Here is a 24105-nt window from a genome sequence, read left to right as displayed (position 1 = left end):
GGTCCGCTGGGCAGAGGTCAACGCCTCAGAGAAGTGCTGGGGGCTGGCGCCTGGGAAGGAGCGTGTTTGGCTGGTCTTGGGGTATCATGCCCAAATCACCCTCCATCTCCTCTCCCCTTCCCTCCCCACCTCAGTGGGGCGGCGTATTCATAACAGGAAAATAAAATCAATAAGGCACTGCAGGAGATGTCAGTGCGCTCCGAGCTGGCCTCCAATAGCTCCATTGTCTCGGGCCTCCGCCAGCAGCACTCGCAGTTATTAATGGGGAGCGGGGCTGAAAGGGAGTTTTGAAAATCACCGAGACAAAGGCGCGGCACACCTGGAGCACGACTTTCCAATACCACAGCCGCCTCACAATGGCTGGGGCCGGGGCTCCCCGACCTTTAACTTCTCCCGCAACTTTTATGAAAGCAGAAAAGAAAAGACTAGACACACACACACACACACACACACACGCGCGCGTGTGCACACTGGCCCTGAGATGCTGAGAACCCCCCTAGGAGGCGGCTCTGAATGGCTGGCAGAGGCAAAGTGGCCTGCAGAGCCCCTGCTGGCCCAGAAGACAGGACGGCAATGAAAGGGCTTCCTGCCACCGGCCTGGGTCCCCCTGTCCCTTCAGGGGCTCTGAGCGGTGCGAGGGGGCCCAGCTCGTCCGGAATCTAAGCAGGAGCCTTGGTGACATTTTCATTTTGATATCGCGGTTGGTAAAACAAACTGCTTTCTGCTGTCGATCCCCGGGCTTAGCTGCCTCCAGAAGAGGGGGAATGACCTGGAACTAACACCCCTGAGGCCTGGGTCCCCGAGGAGGGCCCACCTCGGACCTGCTCCGGAGACTCGGTGTGCCTCCATATACTCAACTGCGAGGCGGGTGACAAAAGTACTGATGTCATGGGGCTGCCTGAGGCTTGGAGGAGACAGTGATGTGAGTGTTCTCAGTACTAATACTGGTTAATAAGTAGCAGATTTATGACCATTTAGGACTGACTGCTGCTCAGGATCTTCTTCCAAACCCAAGTAACCGGTGCCCCAGGGGCCTTGCCTGGTTTGCAGGCGCCTAGTTAGGAAACCCGTACTGCCAACCGGGAGTGTCATGGTCATTTCACTGGCTAAGTACCCTTCATCAACATGGCAGAGGACAACGCGGGGCCTCAGCCACCTGCTTGTCTTCCCATGTTAGTCACAGAGAGAGGCTTCATGGAAAATAAAACCACGCGCACGTTAACTTAAATAGGTGCCCGGCGCAGCTCCAGGGCTGCCCACGCTCTGGAGAAGGCGGCGTCTAGGGGACGGGCTGCGGGGGAAGCAGGCCCCTCTGCCCGGCTGCTGCTCACAGCGGTGCCAGGCAGGTCTTACCTTGGTGGTGACGGCAGAGGCAGAGCTGGCCACGAGGCTGGGGATGGCCTCGCTGCTGCCGGTGGTGCAGGGAGCGGGGGCCGTGGCGGGTGTGGGCAGCCGGGAGGGCACCCCGGGTAGCGGCAGGAGGCCGGGCCGGGCGCTGAGGCTGCTGGCTGTGCCGCCGCCTGCCCCGGTGGTGGCACTGCAGATGCTGGTGGTCCCATGCGTCCCGTTGGCACTCCACTCGCGGCGGTCCCAGCCCACCCGGTAATCTCTTTCGAAGCGGCTGTGGTGCCGGGACATCTCGGTGGGCCGCGGCTGCTCCTCACGTGGAAACAGAGGCCGGACCTGCTGGCACAGAGTGGAGAGAAGGGAGATTTAGACCAACGGCAGCCCTGCCAGGACCCGAGGAGGACAGCACTGGCTTTCAGCATCCATTAAGCGCCTTCTCTATGCTCAAAGAAAGGGCTCTCAAACGTTAGCTCATTTCATATTCACAGCAAGCCCACAAAGCATGGATCATTAGCCCCATCACAGACGAGGAATAAATGACTTGTCCGGGATCACGTGGCAAAAGTATAGTCAATGCGCTTTGAACCCAGTCACAGTTTAAAGTGATCCTTCCTGGTCGGGAGCACCACGTTGCCCTGCGTGATGCAGACGTGCGCCTTCTAATTATGACTCGGGATTTTATACCTCCATCCCCACTGTGAAAACAAGATCCCAGGGACCCCCCAGGCTGCGTTTTCCTCAACCCTGTGATGGGGTGAGAGCAGCCACGCCTGTACACTCACTCTGTGGTGAACAAGGCCCTTGACATAGATCTCATTTGATCCTTGGAGTGGCCTGTGACGTGGCAGGGTCGTCCCCACTTTATGGACCAGGGAGTTCATTCAGAATAAGTGATTCCCTTGAGGTCAGAAAACTAGAAGGTGAGAAAGTGGCCGGGATCTCCAGCCTCCAGACCGCGGCTCAGTATACGACTCAAGTCTGAGAAGGTGTTAAGCCTCCGGGACTTGAGAGTTTTCTTTCATAACCTACAAATCCCTTGCTGGCACCAGAGCCCCCCGTGCTCCCTGGCCTCTGTCAACCAGACGATCTCCCACACAACTTTCCTGAACATCCGAACATAAGGCCCTCAGTGTTGTCATGGAGACCTAGACACACCAGATACTCCGAGGGCCTCCTGCATCGTCGGGGATCATATTTTGTTCAGCACGACAGTGACTTGCCTGGCTCCCTGCCAGCCACCCTCAGTCAGGAAGGATGTAAAGATACAGGACATGCTGTCTCAGTCAGAGAGGCCTCAGCAAGGCAGAAGCAGAGGCAGATGGGAGAACATAGGCAGTGCCGGGGCACCGATGAGGATGAGTGTGGGGCCTGCCTGCACATCACATCCCCAGCCCTGCCCCGGCTCAGGCACAAGGGATGTGGTCATCTGTGACTCTTTTCCATTCTCCACCCACTTCCCGTCTGGGGTGTGAGCTCCTGGAGGTCAGGGACAGCTCCTGGATCACTTTCCTATCGCACCAGTCCAGCTCAGCCTGGGGACTCCGGAATTGTTGGCTAGTAAACTGACCAGTTTATTTTTAAAACTTCTGTTAAGCCTGATCCTAGTCTGGTCTTGGCACATCCAGAACTAGTGGCCAACTTCTAGCGCCACAGAGCCAGAGCCAGGCTCAGCCCAACCTGGGTTGTGGCTGGCGGGGCCCTGGCAGCCACTGTCCCTTCCCTCGGCACTGTCCCCTCTTGCTGGGCACGTGACCCCGAGGCCTGGGCTCAGCCTGCAGGCCTACCTGACGCAGAGCTGACCGTAACCTCTTAAGTTGGATGGTGGGTTCACTGTTTATTTCATCACTATGCTTCACGGCTTACACAATGCCACAAAAATTGTTTTTTCATCTATTCAATATTAATATCATAAAAATAAAAATAAATATCCCTTTGATCACCCTCACAAACTTTTCCGAGCCAGGTTCTCGGGAGAGATGTCTACACTTGGCTCTGGTCACCTTCCCTCCTCCAGGTCACACTGCAACCTGCTCCCATGTGGCTCTCGCTCTGGCCACTCCTTGGGGGGTTGTTCTCATCGAGGTCAAGAAGGACCTGCTCGTTCCATTCAATGGGACATTGATGGCCGTGTCTTCCTTGAACCCCCCCCTCCACTTGGCGTGGTTGATGTCCTTCTGGAAAGCTCCTCTCTGTGGTTTCTGTGACGTCGTGCTCTGTCACTTTTTCTCCTTCCTCTGCTACTCCTTCTCCGTCTGCATTGCAGGCTCCTCTTTCTCAGCGCTTCCTGGAGGGCCCCTGCTTCCTCCCCTTTGCTCACCCTACACGCTCTCCCTGGATGACCTCATTCAGCTCTCACCTCTTTACTGACGACTCCCAAGGCCACGTTTCCAGCTCCCTCCCTTTCCTTGCACCATGCCCACTATCCTACTCCCTGAAGGTACCTAAACCTTGTAGTCCCTAAATAAACTCATCGTTCTTTGCCCAAACACGCATTCTCAGGAATTCCCTCTCTCTGAGAAAGCCGCATGTCCCCATGTCCATCCCATATTTCACAGTGGGGTCTTTGCGTCTGTTGCTCTAGCTGTTTTTCAGATCTGCCCCCCTCCATCTGCACATCCATCCCAAATCGTGTCTCCCACATGGATTATCCCAATCGGTCCTCTGCCCCAAGCTTCACCCTTCTTGTCCATCCTCCACCAACTGCCCTTATGGCTTTTTTTTTTTTTTAACATCTTTATTGGAGTATAATTGCTTTACAATGGTGTGTTAGTTTCTGCTTTATAACAAAGTGAATTAGTTATACATATACATATGTCCCCATATCTCTTGCGTCTCCCTCCCCATCCCACCCCTCTAGGTGGTCACAAAGCACCGAGCTGATCTCTCTGTGCTATGCGGCTGCTTCCCACTAGCTATCTATTTTACGTTTGGTAGTGTATATATGTCCATGCCACTCTCTCACTTTGTCCCAGCTTACCCTTGCCCTTATGGCTTTTTAAAGCACAGGTCTGGTCACCATCCTCTCCTCTCCTGCTTTAAACCCTATCCTTCAGAATACAATCCAGACTCCTCAGGGTGGCCCAGAGGACACTTGAGCATCTGGGATGGCTCAGTTTTCTAGCATCACTGTTCACTCTTCCCACCCCAGAGACGATGCCCGGCCATTCCAAAGGCTGTACAGTTTCTGAGGGCGTCGCACCCTGTCTCACCTCGGGGACAAGTCCCCCTGGCTCCTCTGCCAGAACTGGCTTCCCCCTCCCCCTGGCTAAGTTCTGTGTGTCAGTTATGACCCAACTCAGGCACTGACTCTCCTCAGAGGTTGCATTGACCTTCACCCCCACCCCAGGTCAGGTGAGAGGCGCTCCTCTGTCCCCCTGAATGTCTGTACCCACCATCATCCCAGCATCCATGGATGGCTGTTGTACGTTTACTACCTTGAGAGTAAACTCCAGGCTTATTGTCTCTGTAATCTTAGCACCTAGCAGACTCTGGCATAGAAGGGTGTTCACGTAATGTTTGCTGAATGAACAAACACATGTTTATTCCTTCTTAATTGCTCAATGTTTCAGGAAGGGAGAAATACATTTGTGTAAAGGGAGAACCTCAGACACAAACACCTTGAGTCTTCCAGCTGGAAATTCTGTGTAGGCACTGGAGTTAGCTAATGTCCTACCTTTCTAGGAAATCAGAACTGAAGTCTCTAAAGACAGCTCTGAAAGGAGAATCTACGTGTCCAGGGTCAGCTGGACCGCAGAGCTTAGACTCTGGTCTCCTGAGATTCAGCTGCCTAGGCAGGGCTCTGGTTAATTACCAGTCCCCCCAGGGGCGACTGCTTCCCTAGGTTGGATCCTAAGTGGGGCCGAGATGACGCTCAGAGTTCAAAGCACTGTGTCCTCTTTCTGCTCACCCAGAAGACCCGTCCAGCCTCCCTTGTAGTTAGGTTGGGATCATGCTTCTGAATTCAGGCAGACAGAATAAGTGGGGAGGGGCCCTTTATAAACATCCTGTGTGAGCCTGTGGTTCTCTCTGCTTGCCGTGGCGACCTCAGAGGCCACATCTCCCGGCTGGTGCAGCGATCTGACGGGAGAGGGTTGTTCCCTCAGCGCGGGACTTGGCATGATTGGGACATAAATCTTCATCGTGTTAAGGCACTGAGATTGGCAGTTTGTTACCTAAAAGCCTAGTCTAGCCTGGCTGATACACGAAATCAGCCCCTACATTCCTACAAAACAACACAGCCTCACATATTGTCAAGGAACCATCTGCTTCCAGCTGGTGGGGATGGAGATGAGGAGGGCTGGCATTCAGGTGGCCCCTGAGACGTGCCCAGAAGTGGCAGAGTGTGCTTGGCTCCAAGGACACCACTGATGGGTGGTCATACCTCGCAGCTCTCTGCCTTGGGCTGGGCCACCCGCTGGACCACGCTGTGGTTCCCTCTTCCTCACAGCCCCGGTGCGTGGCAGGAAAGCTGGCCCAGCAGCTGCACCTCCGGGGGTCCCCACCCCGCTGCTCATCCCTTCAAGTCTCCTGAAAACGCCCTAGAGGAGATGGAAACTCAGGCAGCTGGAGGCCACACAATCTGGTCTCAGCCTCACGAAGTGTATCCAAAAAAAGGGTCAACTATTTGCATGGCAGGTTTGGGTTCAACTTCATTCCTCAGTTTAACCCCCTTTTCAAACGGAACGAAGGAGAGTGCTGCCCGGTGTACCCTGGTGAGACGGCAGAGTGCCAGCACCAGAGGTGGCCATGTCGGTACTTCCTGCTGGGCTGTGGCCCCTGTGCCCACACGTGCATCCTGGGCGGTGGCGGGAGAGGCGTCACTGGGGCGGGAGGAGGCCCCCGGCGCACGAGGCATCTCAGACGAGACGGGTCAAGCAATTACAGACAGAACATGTAGAAATGCTTCCTTGTCACGGCGCGCACCTGGTAGGCCACCTATGAACTGGCCGAGCCTGGCTCGGGGGCCGGCACCAAGAGAGGAGGGAGTCTGGCCGCAGCCATTCCCGAGCATGTGGGGCTGTTTACCAGGAACCAGGGCTCGCACCTGGGTGGGGTTAGTGTGTGGCCAGCACCTTTTCAATCCATGCACATGTGTGAAGAAAGAGCTCTAGGGTCTAGAAAATTCTATATTCGTGGGTGGAGGCAGGTCAGGCCGAGGTCCAGGGTACAGATGTTTTGGGGCAGGTCCGGGGTTAAATCTGAAAAGTCGCCCAGAGGTGGGAGTTTTGTGTGTGAGACTTGGCTCTCGCCTCTGGGATCCTGAGCGGCAAAACTGTTTCTCCACCACGAGAGCTGTCCTCTGCACCGTCCCAGGGATGCTGGGCTGACAGAGAGGAGGGGACACCCCTGGGGCGGGGAGAGCCCCATTTTTCCGTGCCTGAAGCCACATGCCTCCCAGTTCCTAAAAGGCACGCACCTCCACCATCTTACTTGGTGGCCCCCTGTGCAGACACCTGGGTTTCCACTTTTCAGAGCCCGACCCGGATCCAGAGAGGCTGAGCCTGGGCCCAGTGCTCCGCTCGGGAAGCCAGTCCCAGTCCCCGGTTCCCAGTCCCTTCCCTCTGTACACACCTCTCTTCCCCCTGGGGAGAGGGGAGGGAGCAGAGGCCCTGCCTACAGAATCACAGCAAATGTGAAGAATGGGGTGAACGTCACTCTGAGATGCTCCTGATGGGCCAAAGTGCTGCTGTGAATGCACTCCACCCGTCCCCCACCCCCCGCCCTGCCCCCGTCTCCCTGTTCAAAGCCTCAACACACACGGGCACGCCCTGAGCCTAAGGACAGAGTCCCCCCAGCACCCCAGAAACGCAGCAGGGCCACACTGACCAGCTCCAGGGAGAATGGCGACCGTCAAGCCCAACTACCTCAAAGCCGAGATGATCCCTTGGAAGTGTTAACAGAGGCCACCCTGGTGTGCCCGGTAGCATCTCCGTGCCCCATGAGGAAGGCCTACTTTGTCCAGGGCTCCTCTCCAGGAGAGAGTGGAGGGTCTGTTCTTGCCACCTCCAACCCTGCAGGATGAGGTGCCAGCTCCCGTGATGGCTCACCTGCTCACCAGAAAGGGTGCATGCTCTCCTGGGAGGGGCCTTGGCCTGGGACCTCCACACACAAGCTCCACCCTTGGGCTTCCCTTCCATCCGGAGTGAATGGAAGTTGGAAGTCGGCTTCCCTGCCTGCTGGGCACTGGGGACAATTCCTCAATGTGGCCAGCACCACTAGAGCACCAGGTGTGTAGGGACACAGGAGGGACCACCCGGTCCCCAGGCTCTTTCGATTCCCTTGGAGGAGTCGGCCGGGTTGCTAACTGGGAGGAAAACCAAATGACAAAACTGCCCCAGCCCCTGACTTCCAGCTCTTATCCCGAACCTCCGCCCACTGCCTGTCCCTGGAACCCTTATCTCCCTGCCTCTCTCCTTCTCCGTGCTCCTGATGCCCAGATAGAAAGCATGTCTGGGGCCTCCACTCTGCACCCATCCTCCCTTGTCTTAGTTTCGCTGCAGCTGCTTGAAAAGGAGTAATTCCACCTGTCTGGAATTTGATCCAAAGTTTTAGGTGTTGTTCATTTTATTTTTACATTTTCTATGCTGTGGTTAGGTTACCTCTATAATGATAGAAAAGTTAATGTCTCCACTTTGGAGTTGTATAAGAAATAGTCTGGAACTATGGAGCCTACCCTGTGCGTCCTTCCCCGCGGGGAAATATGGGCTCCACCCCAGTCGGTGCCTAGTTTAAGGTCCAGTTCAGACTTTGGAAAACATGCATAGAGTTGAACCCTTCCATGCTCAATGCTCCTGTCCGACCCCGAGAGCTGGGCAGGCCCCTGGTGTTCGGCACCTCTCTGGCCCTGTGCACAGGCTGGCCATCGAGCTGTTGCATTCCGAGGCCTCTCTGCAAAGGGGCCCACACTCCTTGCTCTGTTCGGGGAAGCCATACCTAACTATCTGCCTGAGTCCAAGTGCTGGGCCTGGCCCCTCTGCTCTGCCAGCTCAGCCCTCAGTGACCACTCCAGGACTCAACCCGGGGCCCCTGGGCAGTGGAAAGAGAGCCGGGTAGAGAGTCAAGAGGGTTAAGTTTGACCCCCAGCACCACCCCTTACTAGCCCCAGGAACTCGGGGGCTGCAGGTTATTCATCTGGAAAGCAGGGATGGACAGCTCTACCCGCCCCCAGGGCCTCTGTGAGGACCAAACTGTAAATCCTGTGAGCCCTCTGCACACGGGGAAAAGCCCTAGCCCTGGGTAACGAGCAGATCTGAGTTACAGGGCAGAAAAGGATAGGCCTGCGACTCCAAGGCCAAAGCAACCTGGCAAGTTTCTGGGATGAGGACAAAGGAGGCTGTGAACTACGAAGCTGGGTGAGTCTGTGTCTCACAGACTCCCTGAGACCCCCTGTGCTGGGGGAACAGCCAGGACCTTGCAGGGTGCTCTGTCACCCGGGGCCACTGGGAGACAACACACTGGGCGGGAAGGAAGGTCATCCTCAGCTGAACATCTGTGACCTAGGGGCTCTCCTACTGCAAACCCTACAGCCTGCCTTGATGGATGGGCTTCTGCCTGAGGCTCAGGGGTGCCATGATGGATGCCAAGTCCAGGGCCTGAGGATGGCCTGAAGGAGGGCAACTAGCAGACACCAGGCTCAGCCCTGCTGCCGGGGCTGTATCTCTGTAATTCAGTCTCATGTACACTTGCTGGATACCAGGTCAGCATCCTGCCCCACAGACTTGCCTCAACATGAATAATGCATGAATAAATAATTAAGTACTGTGACTGTCACAGTCCTTTCCTTTGTATTGTCCATGTGGGGCTGGGGCCCAGGGGCCATTGTCCAGGAGCCCACGACACTCCTGAGGCCCCGTGCTCGAGGACCGGCATGCTGTGCAGCCTTGGACTCGCTGCAGGACGCGCTCCGTGCCCCCCACTATTGACATGCCCCGTGTGCACACGCTGTACCGGGGACCACAGGTGACCAATGACCCTTCCCTCCTTCCTATCAGTAAGGCACGCGGAGGAGTGGGCGCTGGCTGTAAGGACCTGAAGGCGTGATTAATCCACAGGCCAGTGGGGAGCCCGCACTGCCTCCGGACAGGAGGCTGAGGGATGAGCCATGGCCCGTCCGGCCCCGTAGGAAAACGTGTGATTGCCTCATCTGGGGGAGACACACTGCCCAGTTGGCTGCAACAGTTGGTGCCCAGCTCTCTTATTTTCGTTTCCCTCTCTGCATCTTTTAGCCTTTCTTCTGGAGCAAAATAAGCAACAGCAGCCGGAACACCGTCTTGGCAAATGAAATACAAAAGAATTCTACAGGTGCTTCTGGAGAAGCCGGCTTGGCCCTGACTTGGCACAGATGTCAGCAGGAGCTGGCGGCACCCCTCGGAAATGCCTCCTGGCTTCCTGGGGCTGCCTCAGCTCCCACCGACCCCCGTCCCCACCGAGACCCCACTGACTTGGATGACTTGATTCTGGCTGAGGCTCGGGGGTGGGCCTGCCCCAGCCCCTCCTGTAGAAGGCATCCTCTGACCAGCCCTTTCTTCTCTGAGCTCCAGAGGCAGGCCAACGACCCAGCGATGGGCTGGCACGTTCCACCGCCCCAGTGAGTGCCACTCCTCAAGGGTGTGCTCCCTAAAGGCAGGACCCCCCTCTGTTTTCTCCATGGAGCTGATCCGGCACAGGCTGGGCACCCGGGCACGGGACACAGGAAATGCTCCCAGATCAAAGTGGCAAGCCCTTTCCAGCTCGGAACACACTCTGAGGCAAGAGAGGCGCCCAGGGTGAAAAAAGCAAGGAGGCCACCCTCTCAGGTCTGGCCCTGAAAGCGCGGGCTCCTTACAGATTTCCTCATCCGTCTCATCCAGTCCAGTTCCCGCTCCTGGGGGGAGGTATTCCTCAGCGGGGAGCAGGTGTTCAGCACCTCCAAGTGGATATAAAATGTTTGGGTAGTGGGGGCCATGTGTAGGTGCCAGACTGGACCCAGGGCCCTGTTCCAAATCCTTTGGACCAGCTCAGAAGCCAAGGAAGCTCTGGAACAGTCACAGGCTGACACCAGCCTCTTCCTGTTCTCAGCCAGAAGAGTGACCTAGGTGTGGTTTTATTGTTAGCTCCTTTCCTTAAATACCGAGGCCCCAGTGAACTGAACACAGCCACTGCTGTCATATTTCACCCCTGCTCTGAAAGGGCCTTTCCCTTCCACCTGTTTTGGGCATCTAGGAGGGACTACCGTCCTCCTGTGAATACCACCCGCCCCCGCCCCCCGCCCAGCTGTCACTGGTCACTCACTCAGCAGGGTAAGTGTGAAGCCTTCCCAGTCCAGGTGTCAGGCTGCGGTGGCTCATCCCAGCCCCGCTGCTTAGCTGCCGGCAGGTTCCAACAAGACCTGCTGCAGCTCCAAGATCTGGACCCAACCAAGCAGCTTCTACCAGGCCCTCCAGGCTGGGGGGAGAAGGGAGTCAGGGATGCGATAGCTCAGATTAGAAACCAGGGCAGTGACACCTGACCTCCGCTTCCCTTCCCCAGGTGGCATCAATCTCTGTTACAGAGGGCTTGAGGGTGTCATCTTTACCTTCAAAGGAAGACAGGGAACCTGCTTTCTCCACCACCAGCTAAACCTGCGTGTATTTCCTAGGTCTGGGCTCATCCAAAGTTTTGGGGGAGACACAGCCCAGCAGACCCCAGACCAGTGAATGGACTGGCTCAGGGGAGGGCAGGGAGGGAGCCCCTCCATTAAAGGTCCAGTGGTGGTCATGGCGACAACAGCGTGACCTTGTAGGGCCACAGTGCTTAACCTTCGCAAGCGTCTTCAAAAGCACCACATCATTTCCTTCTCACAACATCCCAATGGTGTAGGCAGGGAGGTGTTGACACTGGCTTTTGTAAGTGGGGGAGACGAAGAGGAGAGGAGGAAGACCAGGGCCTGGATAGTGGCCTCAGCACCCCCTGACCCAGTGCAGTCTGTGGATCTGCAGCATTGGCACCACCTGGGGGCTTGTTAGACTGCAGAATCCCAGGCCCAGCCTCAGCACTGCTGAGCTGAAATCTGCGGTTTTCACAAGATCCTCCGGGAGGCCCTGAATGCAGGTAGAGCCTGAGACACACCAGCCTAAGATCCGCCCATTAGCAGGACCAGAGTCGGCCCTAGGACCCTGGCACTCTGATGCTCCTACAGTGCTCGCCACTGCACTGTGGTCCTTGGAAGGCCCCGGGGGGCAGAGGTATTTTGGAGAAAATCCACATTCCATAATTACAGGGCTTAATACATGACCTAAAAAGACAAATGTCTCAAAATGCTTTTCTGATGATAGGTTTCCAGAAAAACGCCACCAATTCCTTTTCTGGGCCCAATTTCTAACGCAGAAAGCAATCTCCCTGCCTCGGAAAGGTGGTATCCAGTGCCCGTGTTAGAGGAACAATATTAAAAGAGCAAGCCTCCCACTTCTGTCCCTTCCCGTGTGCACCTTTACTTTGAGACATTCTGGCTGTGGGTTTTGATGCAGTAATTTTTTTTTTTCAGAAAGGCACACATGATTCAGAGCCTTTTCTCATGGGACAGATTGACTAGGCATTTGTGCTATTGCTACTGGTGTAAATCATTATAATGGTGATAATGAAAAATAAAAAAGATATTGGAAATGACAGTTGGCCGCATAATACCAGCATAAACTGAGGGAAGAAGGGAGATGTGTATAAATTAGGGGCTCGTAAACACCGGGATCGATGAGGCAGCTATGGCGGGCGGGTATGGTTTGACGGCACAGAGGACAACTACCCAGAGTTATCATGACGAGGAACCATCTTTGCTCCTTCTGACTCCCTGTTCTTGGTGGCTTCACAGAGTATGGAAACACTAGAGTCTGGAGCCTGCTTTCCCCCGGTCCTGCAAACACGCGATTGCAGAATTGGGAGCTAGACTTTGCAGTTACTTCCCTTCTCTAAGCAGGCCTCCCGCTCTCTCGCAGGCTGCCTCTGGCACGCCTGATTATTCCGAATCTTGCAGAATTGACTAATTCAACAAGATGTCTCTTCACAGCAAATGGTGTTCATCAGTGACCCAAGCTGATGGATGAATCCTACTCGGTGCCTGGAGCCAGACCTAGCAGCAAGAGTTGCGAAGAAGAAAGACTAATACTCGCTCTCTATTTGGCTGCCAAAAATGCTCTTGCAATTTGCTCTCTTCTAGACAAGGGTCTATTCAAAAGTCTATTTGGAAACATTAGGGAACGGCCGTCACATGGCTGGCAGATCATACTGCCTGTGACAGGATATTATCATCCTTGGGAAAGACTCGGCTGCTTTTTTTTTTCACTGAGTAAGTAGTGTCTGGGCTGATGGCGGCAGAATTGCCCCAAGGGCTGGGGACATTAAAATCCCTGTCCAGAGCGAATGCAGAACCGACAGCCACTTCAGCAGCAAGATTTGTGGCACCTTCACCGGCGCTGGCGTGAGCACGCTGCCCTCTCTTCTCCATCTCTGGGGGCTCCTGCTTACCCAGAACCCCTTCCTGGGAAATTAAGAGGTAGCCTGCTTCCTCTTCCGGGGCTCCACTTGCACGAGTCAGGACTCTGCCCCCTTTTCCCTCCCAAGCAGCCTCTTAGGCATGCTCTTGATTAATACATGTTCTGCCCTTTCCTTGTCAAGTCGTATCAAATTTACTGACCCCCTCTTGCCTTCATTATGCCTGGCTCTGTGCAAGATCCTGAAAGCAGGCAGGGATGGGGCAAGGTTCTGGCTTCCGTGGAAAGTGGCACTGTCAAGAGGAAAGCACACAGTAAGGATACAGAAAAGCATGAGCACCCGTGGGCTCAGGGGAGGGAGTGGCTGGTCTGGGCTGGAGCCCAGGGAAGCTCAGCTTCCTGGGGCTTCATTCATTTCAGAGAACAGACTGTATTTGAGCTAGGACAGTGTGAGGGTGAGCATGTGGGAGAGGAAATAAATGCCAAGGATGGAAGTCTCAGCTTTGCCCGCCATGCATCCGGCCCACTGAGCTCATCCCAGACGTGGGCTATAACACCCTCTCCCCAAGAGAGAGAGGTCCCTAAAAAGCCTTTGCTTCGGCTTTGGGAGCTGAGGGCCCACACAGCTCACTGGGGCTTCCTCCATGATCAACAGGGGAGGGGAGGAGTGTTTTGGGCCACTTTGGAGAGAATTTTGTCCCCTGCTTCGGCCACTCCCCGCTCACCTCTCTCTCAAGGGCCTGGCTTATCTCAGACCTCAGGGCCTCCTCTACCTTCGTTTTGGGAGCTGCTGCCCTATCTCGTTGTACTTACTTCAGCTTTTCACTGTCTTTAATTCTATGTCTGTATTTTTAATTAAATTAAATTAAAAACAAACAAACAAAAAACCCCAAACAGCTACCCAACCAGAGGGCAGCCTGTTTCGAGGTCGTGTGTTTTATCACCACCCAAGCATGCAAACGAGGCAGCCTCTGTTGACAAGTTCACATCTCCAGTGCAGAGCTGGCTGTTTGAACAGCTTGTGTGCAGTAATTGAGACATAGATTTTTGTTGCTTTTCTGTTTATTTTTAGATTAACCAAGCAGGGACACTTGGCTTCTAGGCTGCCACTTCCACCCTGTCGGGCACCCTGGGACTGCTGGCCCCATGCCCACCAGCAGCAAGGACCACCATGTTCCCTCTGCGTTCCCCCTGCCCTGGGTTTGTTCTGCTTCTGACTCTGTGTTTGACCTTCACCGTGACCCTCAGGGCTCAAGGCGGGGAAGCTGATGAATGCAGGCTGACCGCTGGCTGTTCCCTAACCCCCAAGTCCCCGAAGACCGTATGCCCACAGTGCTGGACTCTCACAGCCTCTCTGTGGTCAGAAACCCCCTTGGACAACAGTGTTACCCGAGGCACAGAGCGTTAGGGCAGAGATGGAACTGGGATCCAGACCTGCCATTCCCAGGGCAAGGGGGCTCCAACGAAGGAAAGGCTGCAGGGCTCAGAGAAGATTCTCCCAGGGTTAGTTTTCTATTTGGGCCACTTAAAAATTTTACGTTTGCATTCACCTGGATAAGTGAGTTAGGCTACGATGATAAACAGCCAATCTCAGTGGCTTAACTGCAACTGTGTGCTTTTCACTCATGCTACCCGTTCACCACTGGTCACCTGGGGTCATCCTTCTTCAGGACCCAGGCTGAGAGAGCGCCCCTCACCTGGGCTCTGCTGGCCACGATGGCAGCGGAAAAGAGGGTTTGGGGAATCACACACACTGGCTCTTAAAGCTGTCCCTTGAAAGGGACATGCGTCCTTCCTGCTCTCATGTCATTGGCCAAAGCAAGCCACGTGGCCATGTCTAACTTCAAGCAGGTGGAGGAGTGCAACCCCACCATCTGCCCAGAAGAAGAAACAGTTATGGGGAAAAGACAGAGGTGAAAGGATGTGTGTGTGTGTGTGTGTGTGTGTATAGAGTGCCCATCCTGGGCTAAGTTCTCCTCCTCTGAACCCTACAGCATCCCTGAATCCCTCTATCTCACCAGGAGCCACATTCGCTTGACATGCTACGGTTTTCTTTTGTTTTTTTTGCGGTACGCGGGCCTCTCACTGCTGTGGCCTCTCCCGCTGCGGAGCACAGGCTCCGGACGCGCAGGCTCAACGGCCATGGCTCACGGGCCTAGCCGCTCCGCGGCATGTGGGATCCTCCCGGACCGGGGCACGAACCCGTGTCCCCTGCATCGGCAGGCAGACTCTCAACCCCTGTGCCACCAGGGAAGCCCGACACGCTACGATTTTTGTCTTCTCATCCCACAAGGCTGGCAGCTCCCTGAGCACAGAGCCTGTGTCCTCCTCTCACTGTCCCAGTGCCCCCCACCCCAGGCTGGGCATAACGGAGGGGCTCACTGATGTTTACTGGGCTGAACTGTCCCCAGGGCTGCAGCATAAGCAAAAAGGACAAGACATGTACAAGGGTCCTGAGACTACTTTCTTCTCCCAGTGGTGTATCTCCACCTCTGCATGGCTTGAGGCCTTATTCTGTGCCACCTCTTCCCAGAAGCCTTCCTGGACCATTCAGGCAGCAGGGATAGCTGCTCCAGGTCTCCCCCCCGCCCACCCCTGCACTCAGCACTGCTCTTTTTATTACAGATCCTGTGAAATGATAATCGTGTAATGGGCTTATTAAATAGGTTGAACTCAGTGGGATATCAATCAGTAGCAAACAGATTTCTTTTTCTCCTACTACTTCCCTTCAAGTCTACCCTGTTGGACCCAAACTGCTTTTTTTTTTGGTCACTTTTGGGTGCTACTTCTACTGTTATTACTGTTGCTGCTGCTACTTCTACTACTGAGAGCTGATGCTTCCTGAGCATTTACTGTGTGCCTGGCATCGTACTGAGGGCTGTCCACGCATCAGCCTTTTTAGTCCTCAGAACAAACCGATGAGGGGGGTGCTTAGAATGTTTAACTGAAGCACGGAGGGGTTCAAGTAGCCTATGTGGTCACACACCTAGTCATTGGCAAGGTCAACTCTAAAAACAATCTCGCTTCTCCTTAGCTAAGTCCAATCTTTTATCAGAACTTTGATCTCATAGCCAGTTCAAAGTTTCTCCCCTCGGCCCAGCTCCCGATGACCCAGGCTCAGCATCCTGTAATGGCGGTGGGGTGGGTGGGATGTGACACTCTCCGGGTGCTGCCTCTTTGTCACTCACTAACAGCTGCTTCTGGCTTCCCCAGAGTGCCCAGGAGGGAGGCTGAGAGGACAGAGGCAACATGTGACCAGAGCACCGCAAGCCTGCAGAGATGGCCTCTGGGTGGCGGAGACCCAGTGGGCACTGTTGTGAGTTCTTTCGCTGGAGCTGCCCGGATGGGCTGGCTGTGTTCAGTGTGCTCCCTGAAGGGCTCCGACAGCTCACCCCCTGCTGGGTGGGCTCTCCCAAGACAGCTCAAATCTGACTCCCTTGTGCATTGTCTACTCTGGAAACATGACCGGGACGTTACCTTGACTGGCCACCTCTGGTCTTGCAGAGTCAGGCACAGTGCTGGTGTCTGGTTACATCCTCCCAAATGCTCCAGTCTCAGGGCAGCACCAGGTCCCGCGGAGGAAAGGCTTGGGTTGATGGCTGGTGGGGGTGGGGGGTACGTCCCCAGGAGGGGAGGGAAAAGCCTCAGCACCCTTCCCTAGGATAACGCTCTTCTCAGGAAGTATATTTCCTGTAGTCATCACAAGCTTTTTTTAAATTTTGGGGCTGGGGGAGGTTGGGGGTGTCCTGGGGCTACCTAGCTCCCCTTTTAACGTGGGGTTCCTGAGCACATTTCACGCTCAACCTTGTACCTCATCTGAGACTCCAGGACAACAGGAATGGTCACATCAAACATCCTGCAGTAGCTGATTCAGTCCTCCTCCAGCTCAGTTCTGGTCTCCACAAGGAAGCCTTCCTGACGACGCCAGGTTACTCTGCTGCTCTACCTTTTGGTCCCGCTCTCTGCCAGCCCTTGTTCTGCAGGGTCCCATGTGCCTGGTCACGTACTAAGCTCTGAAAACACTCAGCATCGGGCACTCCCCATCGGCTGCCCGGGTGGAAACCCTACTTACACCCATCCTACTTTACCCCCAGTCACATTTGTGTAGACCCCAGCTCTACGGGGGCTCAGTCCCAGGGTCTACTGAGGGCAAAGGAGTGGGCATCCCGAGGACAAATGGGGATGACGGGGTCCGGGCCACTGAACGGGTGCTGCAGAGCTCAGCTGTCTGTGGGCCAGATCTCAGCTGCAGAGGCCCCTGGAGAGGGAGTGAGATGACCATCTGTTCCTGGCTCTGCCCAGCCCAGTCTGCAGGCACAAGCGGTCCATTAACAGAGGGCTGGCCTGTAGCGGCACCAGAGCAGGGCTGATACCCCACTGTCTGGGGTTCAACAAAGAATGCTGCCGAGGTCTGGGCTTGGATGGGGAGGAAGTTGGGGGGGGTCCCTGCCTGAGGCTGGGGGGACTCTGGTGTCAGATACCAGCCTGGCACCACCAGGATGGACTTCTGCGGCCAGAATAAAAGGAGCTCAGTATAGCTCAAGCCAGAGAAAAGGCCTGACCTGGCACGCACTCCCTGGCTGCCCAGAAAATGACCTGTCCCCAGGAGCAGCACGCTCACCCCACAGCCTTCAGGGCTGCCCACCCACGGGAAGTACCTGGTGACTCTCACCGTGAAGCAGAGACACAGGTGCCAACACCCCCTGTGCCTGCATGGGCATCACTTTCTACACCCCTGAGCCTTTGCTGGCCTCAGCCTCCTGATCAGGGGACCCCCCTGTTGTGCTGACCCTTCCTCACCCAGCTGCAAGGAGACACCGGGGAGGAGAGGCAAGGAGCATTTATCGAACACCTGCAGCATGCCTTCACTCTTCAAGCCACGTAAGTGAGTCCTAGCCCTGCGTCTGTTTTACAGAGGGGGAACCAACTCCGAGATTAGGTGGCTTGTTCGGGGCCACAAACGGAGGAAGTGGTGGTGCCACGAGGAGATCTCTTGTATTTGTGCTCTTTCCACATCCCCTCTGGGCCTCACTTCTGGACTCAAGCTCCCTGCCAGCCTGGCCCTGCAGATCCTTTGCCTCCAACTCACAATGCTTCTTATATATCCAACCGCCTTGATTGATGGCTTTGAGTTACCTCCTGACCCCATCACTTCTCCCCATCTCCATCCTGGCCACCCTGGTCTGAGCCGCCGTCGTCTCTCACCTGGGTTTCTGCCAGAGCCTCTCAGCTCAGCTGCCTCCTTCATCTCCTACCCTCACTCAGTGTATTCTCCACACAGCAGCTTGAGTGATCCTGATGAAACCTGAGTCAGACCATCTTTCTCTTCTGCTCAAGTCCCTGCAACGGCCTGCATCTCACCCTGAGAAAAAGCCAAACCCTTACAAGGTCTGTGAAGCCTGCGGCCCACTTCCCTCTCTTACTTTATCTCCCCCACCCCAACTACCGACAGCTCTGCTCTAGCACACTGGCCTCCTTGCTGCTCTTCCAGCACCTTAGGCCCCTCCTACCCCAGGATCTTTGCACATGCTACTCCTCCTCCACCTGCCCCACTCTTCCCCAGTTAGCCCCAGGGCTAGGACTCTGCTTTCCTTTAGGTCTCTTCTTAAATGTTACCTTCTCAGTGAGACTTTCTCTAACCAGCTTATTTTAAAATGCCAAGTTCTTTTCCTGTTTCATTTTTCGGTAGCTCTTATTGCCTTCTTTTAGACTACATAATTTACTTAGATTTCTCTGTCTCCTTCACACTGGAATGTAAGTTCTATAAAGGCAGTGCTTACAGATATTGATTCATTTAATCCACATAACAATCAGCTATTACGTTGGCCATCTCCCTTTTCCAGATGAGGAAGCAGGGGCACAGACAGGCCAAGCACCTTGCCCAAGGTCACCCAGCTAGGAAGTGGCAGAGCCAGGATTCAAACCCAGGCAGTGTGGCTCTCAGCCACCATGCCCTCCGACCACCAGTTCTATTCACTGCTGGATCATGGCTCAGACTGCCTGGCCCCTTGCAGGCACTCAGTAAAGAATGAATGAATGAGTGAATAAATGAGTGAATGCTGCAATTCCATGTCAGCGTGGCTCCCATAGGCAGAGAAATCCCGGATGGGGGACTTCCATTGTCCCCTCCCGGCCGCCCACACCTGTTGGTGGGCTATGTCAGTCAAGGCCAGTGAAGAAATGAATCTGCCCTGATCTTAAAGTGGGAACCACTTCTGCCCGTGGCCGCCGGGAAGGGACAGGTCAGGCTGGTTGGACAAATCCTCTTCCTTGGAACTGTGGTCAAGACCCATATATCCCACTCCTCTCCCCTGTCCAGTGCCCTCCACAGGGTTCTGGAGAGCTCGCTGGGGTCACATCATGAGTGTGGGGTAGGTAGACTGGATGGGCTCCTGGCCCCAAGCATCTTCTCATAACGCACCGGCTCCAGGAGCACTGAGAGGGAACAGCCAGTGCGCCCTCGGGGGCGGCACATCCAAGAAGCAATTCCTTCGAGGAAAATTAGGCGGCCATTTATTAAAACACATCTGCTCCTTTAGGCAGTGGAAATGCCAAATAGCTTTGAAGCTCCAGCCGTCCCCGAAACCCATGAAGCAGGCTTCTACACTATCCGACTTCTAATCTGCCTGCTCTTCCCTATCTGGAAGGTCTAATGAAATGCTACACTGCGAGGAAACAAGGAAATAAGTAGCTTCAGAGGTGAGGGACATGCACTTAATTCCTTGCCTTGGGCTGCCATTTGCATAAACCTCAAGGGAATAATTGGTAGGGGAAAGAGAAGAAAAATAACAGTATCTCCACGTCTCCGGGGCCAGGCCCTGTGCTGGGAGAGCCACAGCATCTTACATTTAACCCTCACGGGCAGCCTGGGGAGGAACGTCTTATTGTTGTCTCTCTGGCAGAGGCCACTGGTACTCCCCATGTCTGTGTCCCCCTCTTTCTTGGGTTCCACAGTGGGACAACACACCCCAGTCCCGCATGATTCTAGCTGGGGCCGTGGGAGTGATTCGGGTCCCCCACAGCCCTACGTGGTTGTGAGCAGGGCTGCCTTCTTCTCCCTCTCGTCCCCTGTCCTTGTCAGGGCAGGACGAGGACCATGTGTCAGAGACACACCGTGGAAGGAGCCTTGGTTCCTGTCGGGGTCACGGAGCAGAGCTCCTTCCTGGAGGCCCACTCCCACGGTGGCCAAGAGAGAGGAAGAAGCTTCTGGATTACGGCACTACGATTTTGGGGTTGTTTGTTTCGGCAATCAGCCTGCCCCAGTGCAATCTTAACTTTACAGGTGAGGAAACAGAGGCTCAGAGAGTTGAAAGTGACTTTCCCGAGGTCCCTAAGAGCCTGGACCCAGCCAAGCAGGAGCTGTAAACTAGGAGTGTTAAATAGACCTGGTTCCTCCCCCAGGTGTGAGAGGCCCAGGCAGCTACTCTGAGCCCATCTTCCAAGTTCAACTCCCAGTTTCGACGCTGAATCCCTGAGGATCCAGGCAGGAGACTGTCCCTGTGGGATGGTCCCTACCCTGCCTCATCCTGGGGAGAGAAGGCAGGAAGGAAAGAGGCTGTACCCTGGCTTCCTGAGGACTCTCTTCTTCCAAATGCCTGGGCAGCCCTGTGCACGGCACATGCTTTGTAGGAAAGGTCAACTCCAGAAAGCAAGACTCAGCAAATCTTGCAATAGCCAAACCCTGAGAGCGGGCCGCCCCATCAGAGCACAAGTGCCTCATGGAAACAGAAGGAGATCAGGTTGGCAGAGGCGGCGGTGTGTGTCGGGGGGCACCTCCCCTGCAGACCTGGGCCCTGTCGTCTGCAGGAGCGTCTCTGGGTGTGCACGCCTCCAGGCGGGTGACTCTATTGAGGCTGAAATACGTCCTCTAGAAGCCTAGCGAATTTTTGTTCCTTAATGAACACGTGCACAGAAAAAGATGCGATTGAAGGATGGAAAAAGAACGAACAAACCAGGGAAGAAATATGACTGTTGACTTCAGAGAGGCTATTTTAAACCAGAGGTTAAAGGGATGGAAATTAAAACAGAGCAAAACAAAACACTGCTCGGCCCTGGTTGCCTGACTGAGCCGTTTAGACTTCTTAGTGCTGCTGCCCAAGGCCACCAGCATGGCGACGTTGTTGACAACACACGGCCCACACCCCAGCCACTCCCAGCAGTGCTAATTACTTCCCAGGATTAATTCTTCAGTTTACTAGACAGTGCCTGCAGCCGTGCCAGAAACAAGAGCTTCTGGATGGAAGACACACCTACTGTTTCCCGGGAGCTGGACTTTGGGCCAAAACCCACACATCCTTTTGCACAAGAAGAAGGCACCCGCTCTGCTGCTGTCTGCTGGGAGCATCAATTATGTGGATTTTTTTGGCTTGGACTTTCTTAAAAAAACATGTTGATAGGAAAAACTCTTTTTCCCAGGTAGGGGAAAACTCAGTTCTTCTCTACTGTGGGTCTTTATCCTGTGGGTCTCCTGTTCTTTTACATAGAACACTTATTTCTGACACTTCCGGTCACCAAATGTGTGGGGATTTTCCCCCCACCTAACAAGCAAGTCTCCAACAGCAGCCAGGTGTCTTACAATTCAACTCACTTCTGACACTATCTACCTGGAGACAGCCTCAGTTCCCACAGGTCAAGGGCTCCATCCTACAAGACTGACCTCCCAACCCCAGTTCGGATGCCAGTTGCAAGTCCAGGTTGTCACCTGTGCTTCTGACTGACCAACAGTGGATGGAGTTTCCCATGACTTCCTCCCCGGGTTTGATTAATTTTTTAGAGCAGCCCACAGAACTCAGGGAAACACTCACTTATACTTACCACTTTATTAAAGGATATGATAAAGGCTATAGATGAACAGCCAGATGAAGAGACACACAGGATGAGGTCTGCGAGGGTCTGGAGGGCAGGAGCTTCTATCCCCATGGAGATGGGGTGCATCCTCCTCCCGGTGTGGGTGTGTTCGCCCACCTGGAAGCTCCCCAAACCCTGTATTATTGGGATTTTATGGAAGCTTCATCATGTAAGCATGGCCAATTATTAAGTCCATCTTCAGCTTCTCTCCCTTCTCAAGAGAATGAAGGGTGGGGCTAAAAATTCCAAGCTTCTAATCATGGCTCGGTCTTTCCAGTGACCAGCCTTCATCCAGGGGCCATCTGGGAGCCCACCCAGACTTGCCCCTCTAGAACAAAAGACACTCCTATCACCCAGGAAATTACACGGGTTTCAGGAGCCCTGTGTCAGGAACAGAGGCCAACGACCAGTATTAGAACAAGAGATGCTCCAAGTGTTCTTATCTCTTGGGAAATTACAAGGGTTTCAGGAGCCCTGTGTCAGAAATTGGGGACAGAGACCAATATATATTTTATATTATCTCACACATGTTTTCAATTGTGAAGGGCTTGCATAAGGATGGTGAATGCATAGTGTCTTCGACCAGAAATCCTGGGAGAGTTGCTGCCTCAGACACCGGAATAATACTGCATGACTGGCCAGCTCCTGTCTTACTGTCCCTCTAAAACAAAAGATGCACAGAGCCGCTGCCAGACATGTAGCCCACTAGCCAGCCCTGGTCGGTACTCAGTACTCTGCCAGGGGCTGTGAGGGGTGCAGAGATGCTCTCAAGAAGCCCCCGTCTGGCAGGGCTGGACCAATCCTCAAGGGGATCCTAGACCAGCAGCCAGGAAGTGGTGCTTCCGCTGGGCATGAGTGTGAGCCCCTTGAGCTCTGGGACCTGGTTCTCTCCTCTTGCCTTCTCCACAGTGTTAGCTAAGCATGTGTGTATCCATCCTTCCATCCATTCATTCATCCCTGCACTCACCCACCCATCCACCCCTTGATTTATTTATCTATCCATTAATGTATCAACTCTTTGTTGAGCATCTGTTTAGATGCTTCTCCAGGCATCAGGAAGATGACTTAAACGGAGACCGTGAGAAAGGTTCTGAGCAGAATTGAGTAGTGAAATCTGTTGTTGTCTGATATCCAGTCCTTGTCTTCATGTGGTAATAGAAGATTTTCCATGTGGAGTCCATTAAATATGGCTTGGGTGTTCTGACCCACCACTGGGGTCAGTGCGTGACCAGGCCAGGCAAATCAGTGTATTCTCTCCTCCTGGCCATAATTGCTAATTCAGGGTCCATGGCCCATACAGACCCAGATATTTTAGATCTGTTATGTGAACGCAGAAATCAAGGGTCTCTCTTCTCTTGGGATCATGAACAATGTGGACATTGTGAGCTGGAACAGCTCCTGGCCATCTTCCCTGGGCGTGGGGAGGAAGAAATGCGCACAGAAGAGAATGAAGCCAGCCACACAGAGAAGCAGAGATTAGAGCCTGAAAAGAGTTCTGAGATTACATGAACTCCTGGGTGTAGCTGTGACGGGAGCTGTTGCTGAAATTTTCAGTTACAAGAGCTGACACATTCCCTTTTTCGTTTAAATTAGTTGGAGTTGTGTGCCTGTCTGCTGCGGTCAAAGGAGTTCTAATGTGTTCTTATACATTCTCAGAAGGACTAGGCACTGTGCTGCTTAAGACGAGGTTTGGGCTGTAAGGAAACTTCTTTGTGACTCTTTGGGAGGATTCAGAGAGGAGAGGGAAAGAAAGATGCTAAAAATGAAAGAACAGTGTGGACCGGCACTGTCCAACAGAATTTTCTGCAACGATGGAAATATTCTACAATCTGTGTTATCCAATATGGTAGCCACTAGCCACATGTGGCTACTGAGTACTCAAAAAGTGGCTAATATGATTGAGGAGCTGAGTTTTAAATTTTATTTAACTTTAATTTAAATTAACTTTAACAGTGCATCTGGCTAGTGGCTACTGTATTGAATAGTGCGGGTGTGGACAGAGGCCTCTGAGGAGAAAGCGTGAGGAAGAGGAAGCACCTCCGAAGGACTGGGGGCAGATATGAGGGGGACAGATTGGAGGTGGAAAACTGGAAACAGGGATACACATGGCCCAGGGCGGGGATAGATGAGGGTCTGAGCTGCCGCAGAGGAGGGAGGAGCCAGAAGTGAGAAGTTACAAAAGGGGAAGACGCCAAAGCCAACTCCCAGGACTGGGTGATGGTGAGACCGTTCACTGAAATGAGGAATGCAGAAGAGGATAGAGGTTTGCCAGGGAAGTGAGGATTTGGGTTTGGGGCGTGTGGACTCTAAGGTGGGAGGACATCAGGCTGAAGGTCGTTTAATCCGAAGTTGGAGGCTGGAGACACAAGCTTTTGGAGTCATTAGGGCTCAGGGAGTAATTGGTCAGATTGTAGAAAGATTAAACATATAGCAAGGTTAGAATTGTGCAGAATACGCCCATTAAGAGGTC

The 24105-nt window shown here is 54.1% G+C and overlaps 1 protein-coding gene across 1 annotated transcript in view; it reads right to left on the bottom strand.

The window, feature by feature from the left end:
* The window catches only part of KLHL29 (kelch like family member 29), a 314685-nt gene that overhangs the window by 141498 nt on the left and 149082 nt on the right, over positions 1-24105 (bottom strand). Inside the window, exon 3 of the mRNA XM_024747808.1 lies at positions 1354-1683. Coding sequence (XP_024603576.1) covers positions 1354-1638 — 285 coding nt within the window. The 5' untranslated portion in view covers positions 1639-1683. The remainder of the gene's footprint in view (positions 1-1353; positions 1684-24105) is intronic.

Source organism: Neophocaena asiaeorientalis, unplaced genomic scaffold (genome assembly GCF_003031525.2).
Source record: "Neophocaena asiaeorientalis asiaeorientalis breed wild unplaced genomic scaffold, Neophocaena_asiaeorientalis_V1.1 scaffold84, whole genome shotgun sequence".
Lineage (NCBI taxonomy): Eukaryota > Metazoa > Chordata > Mammalia > Artiodactyla > Phocoenidae > Neophocaena > Neophocaena asiaeorientalis.
The sequence above is the reverse complement of the archived record's forward strand: the minus strand, read 5'-3'. Positions and strand labels throughout refer to the sequence as shown.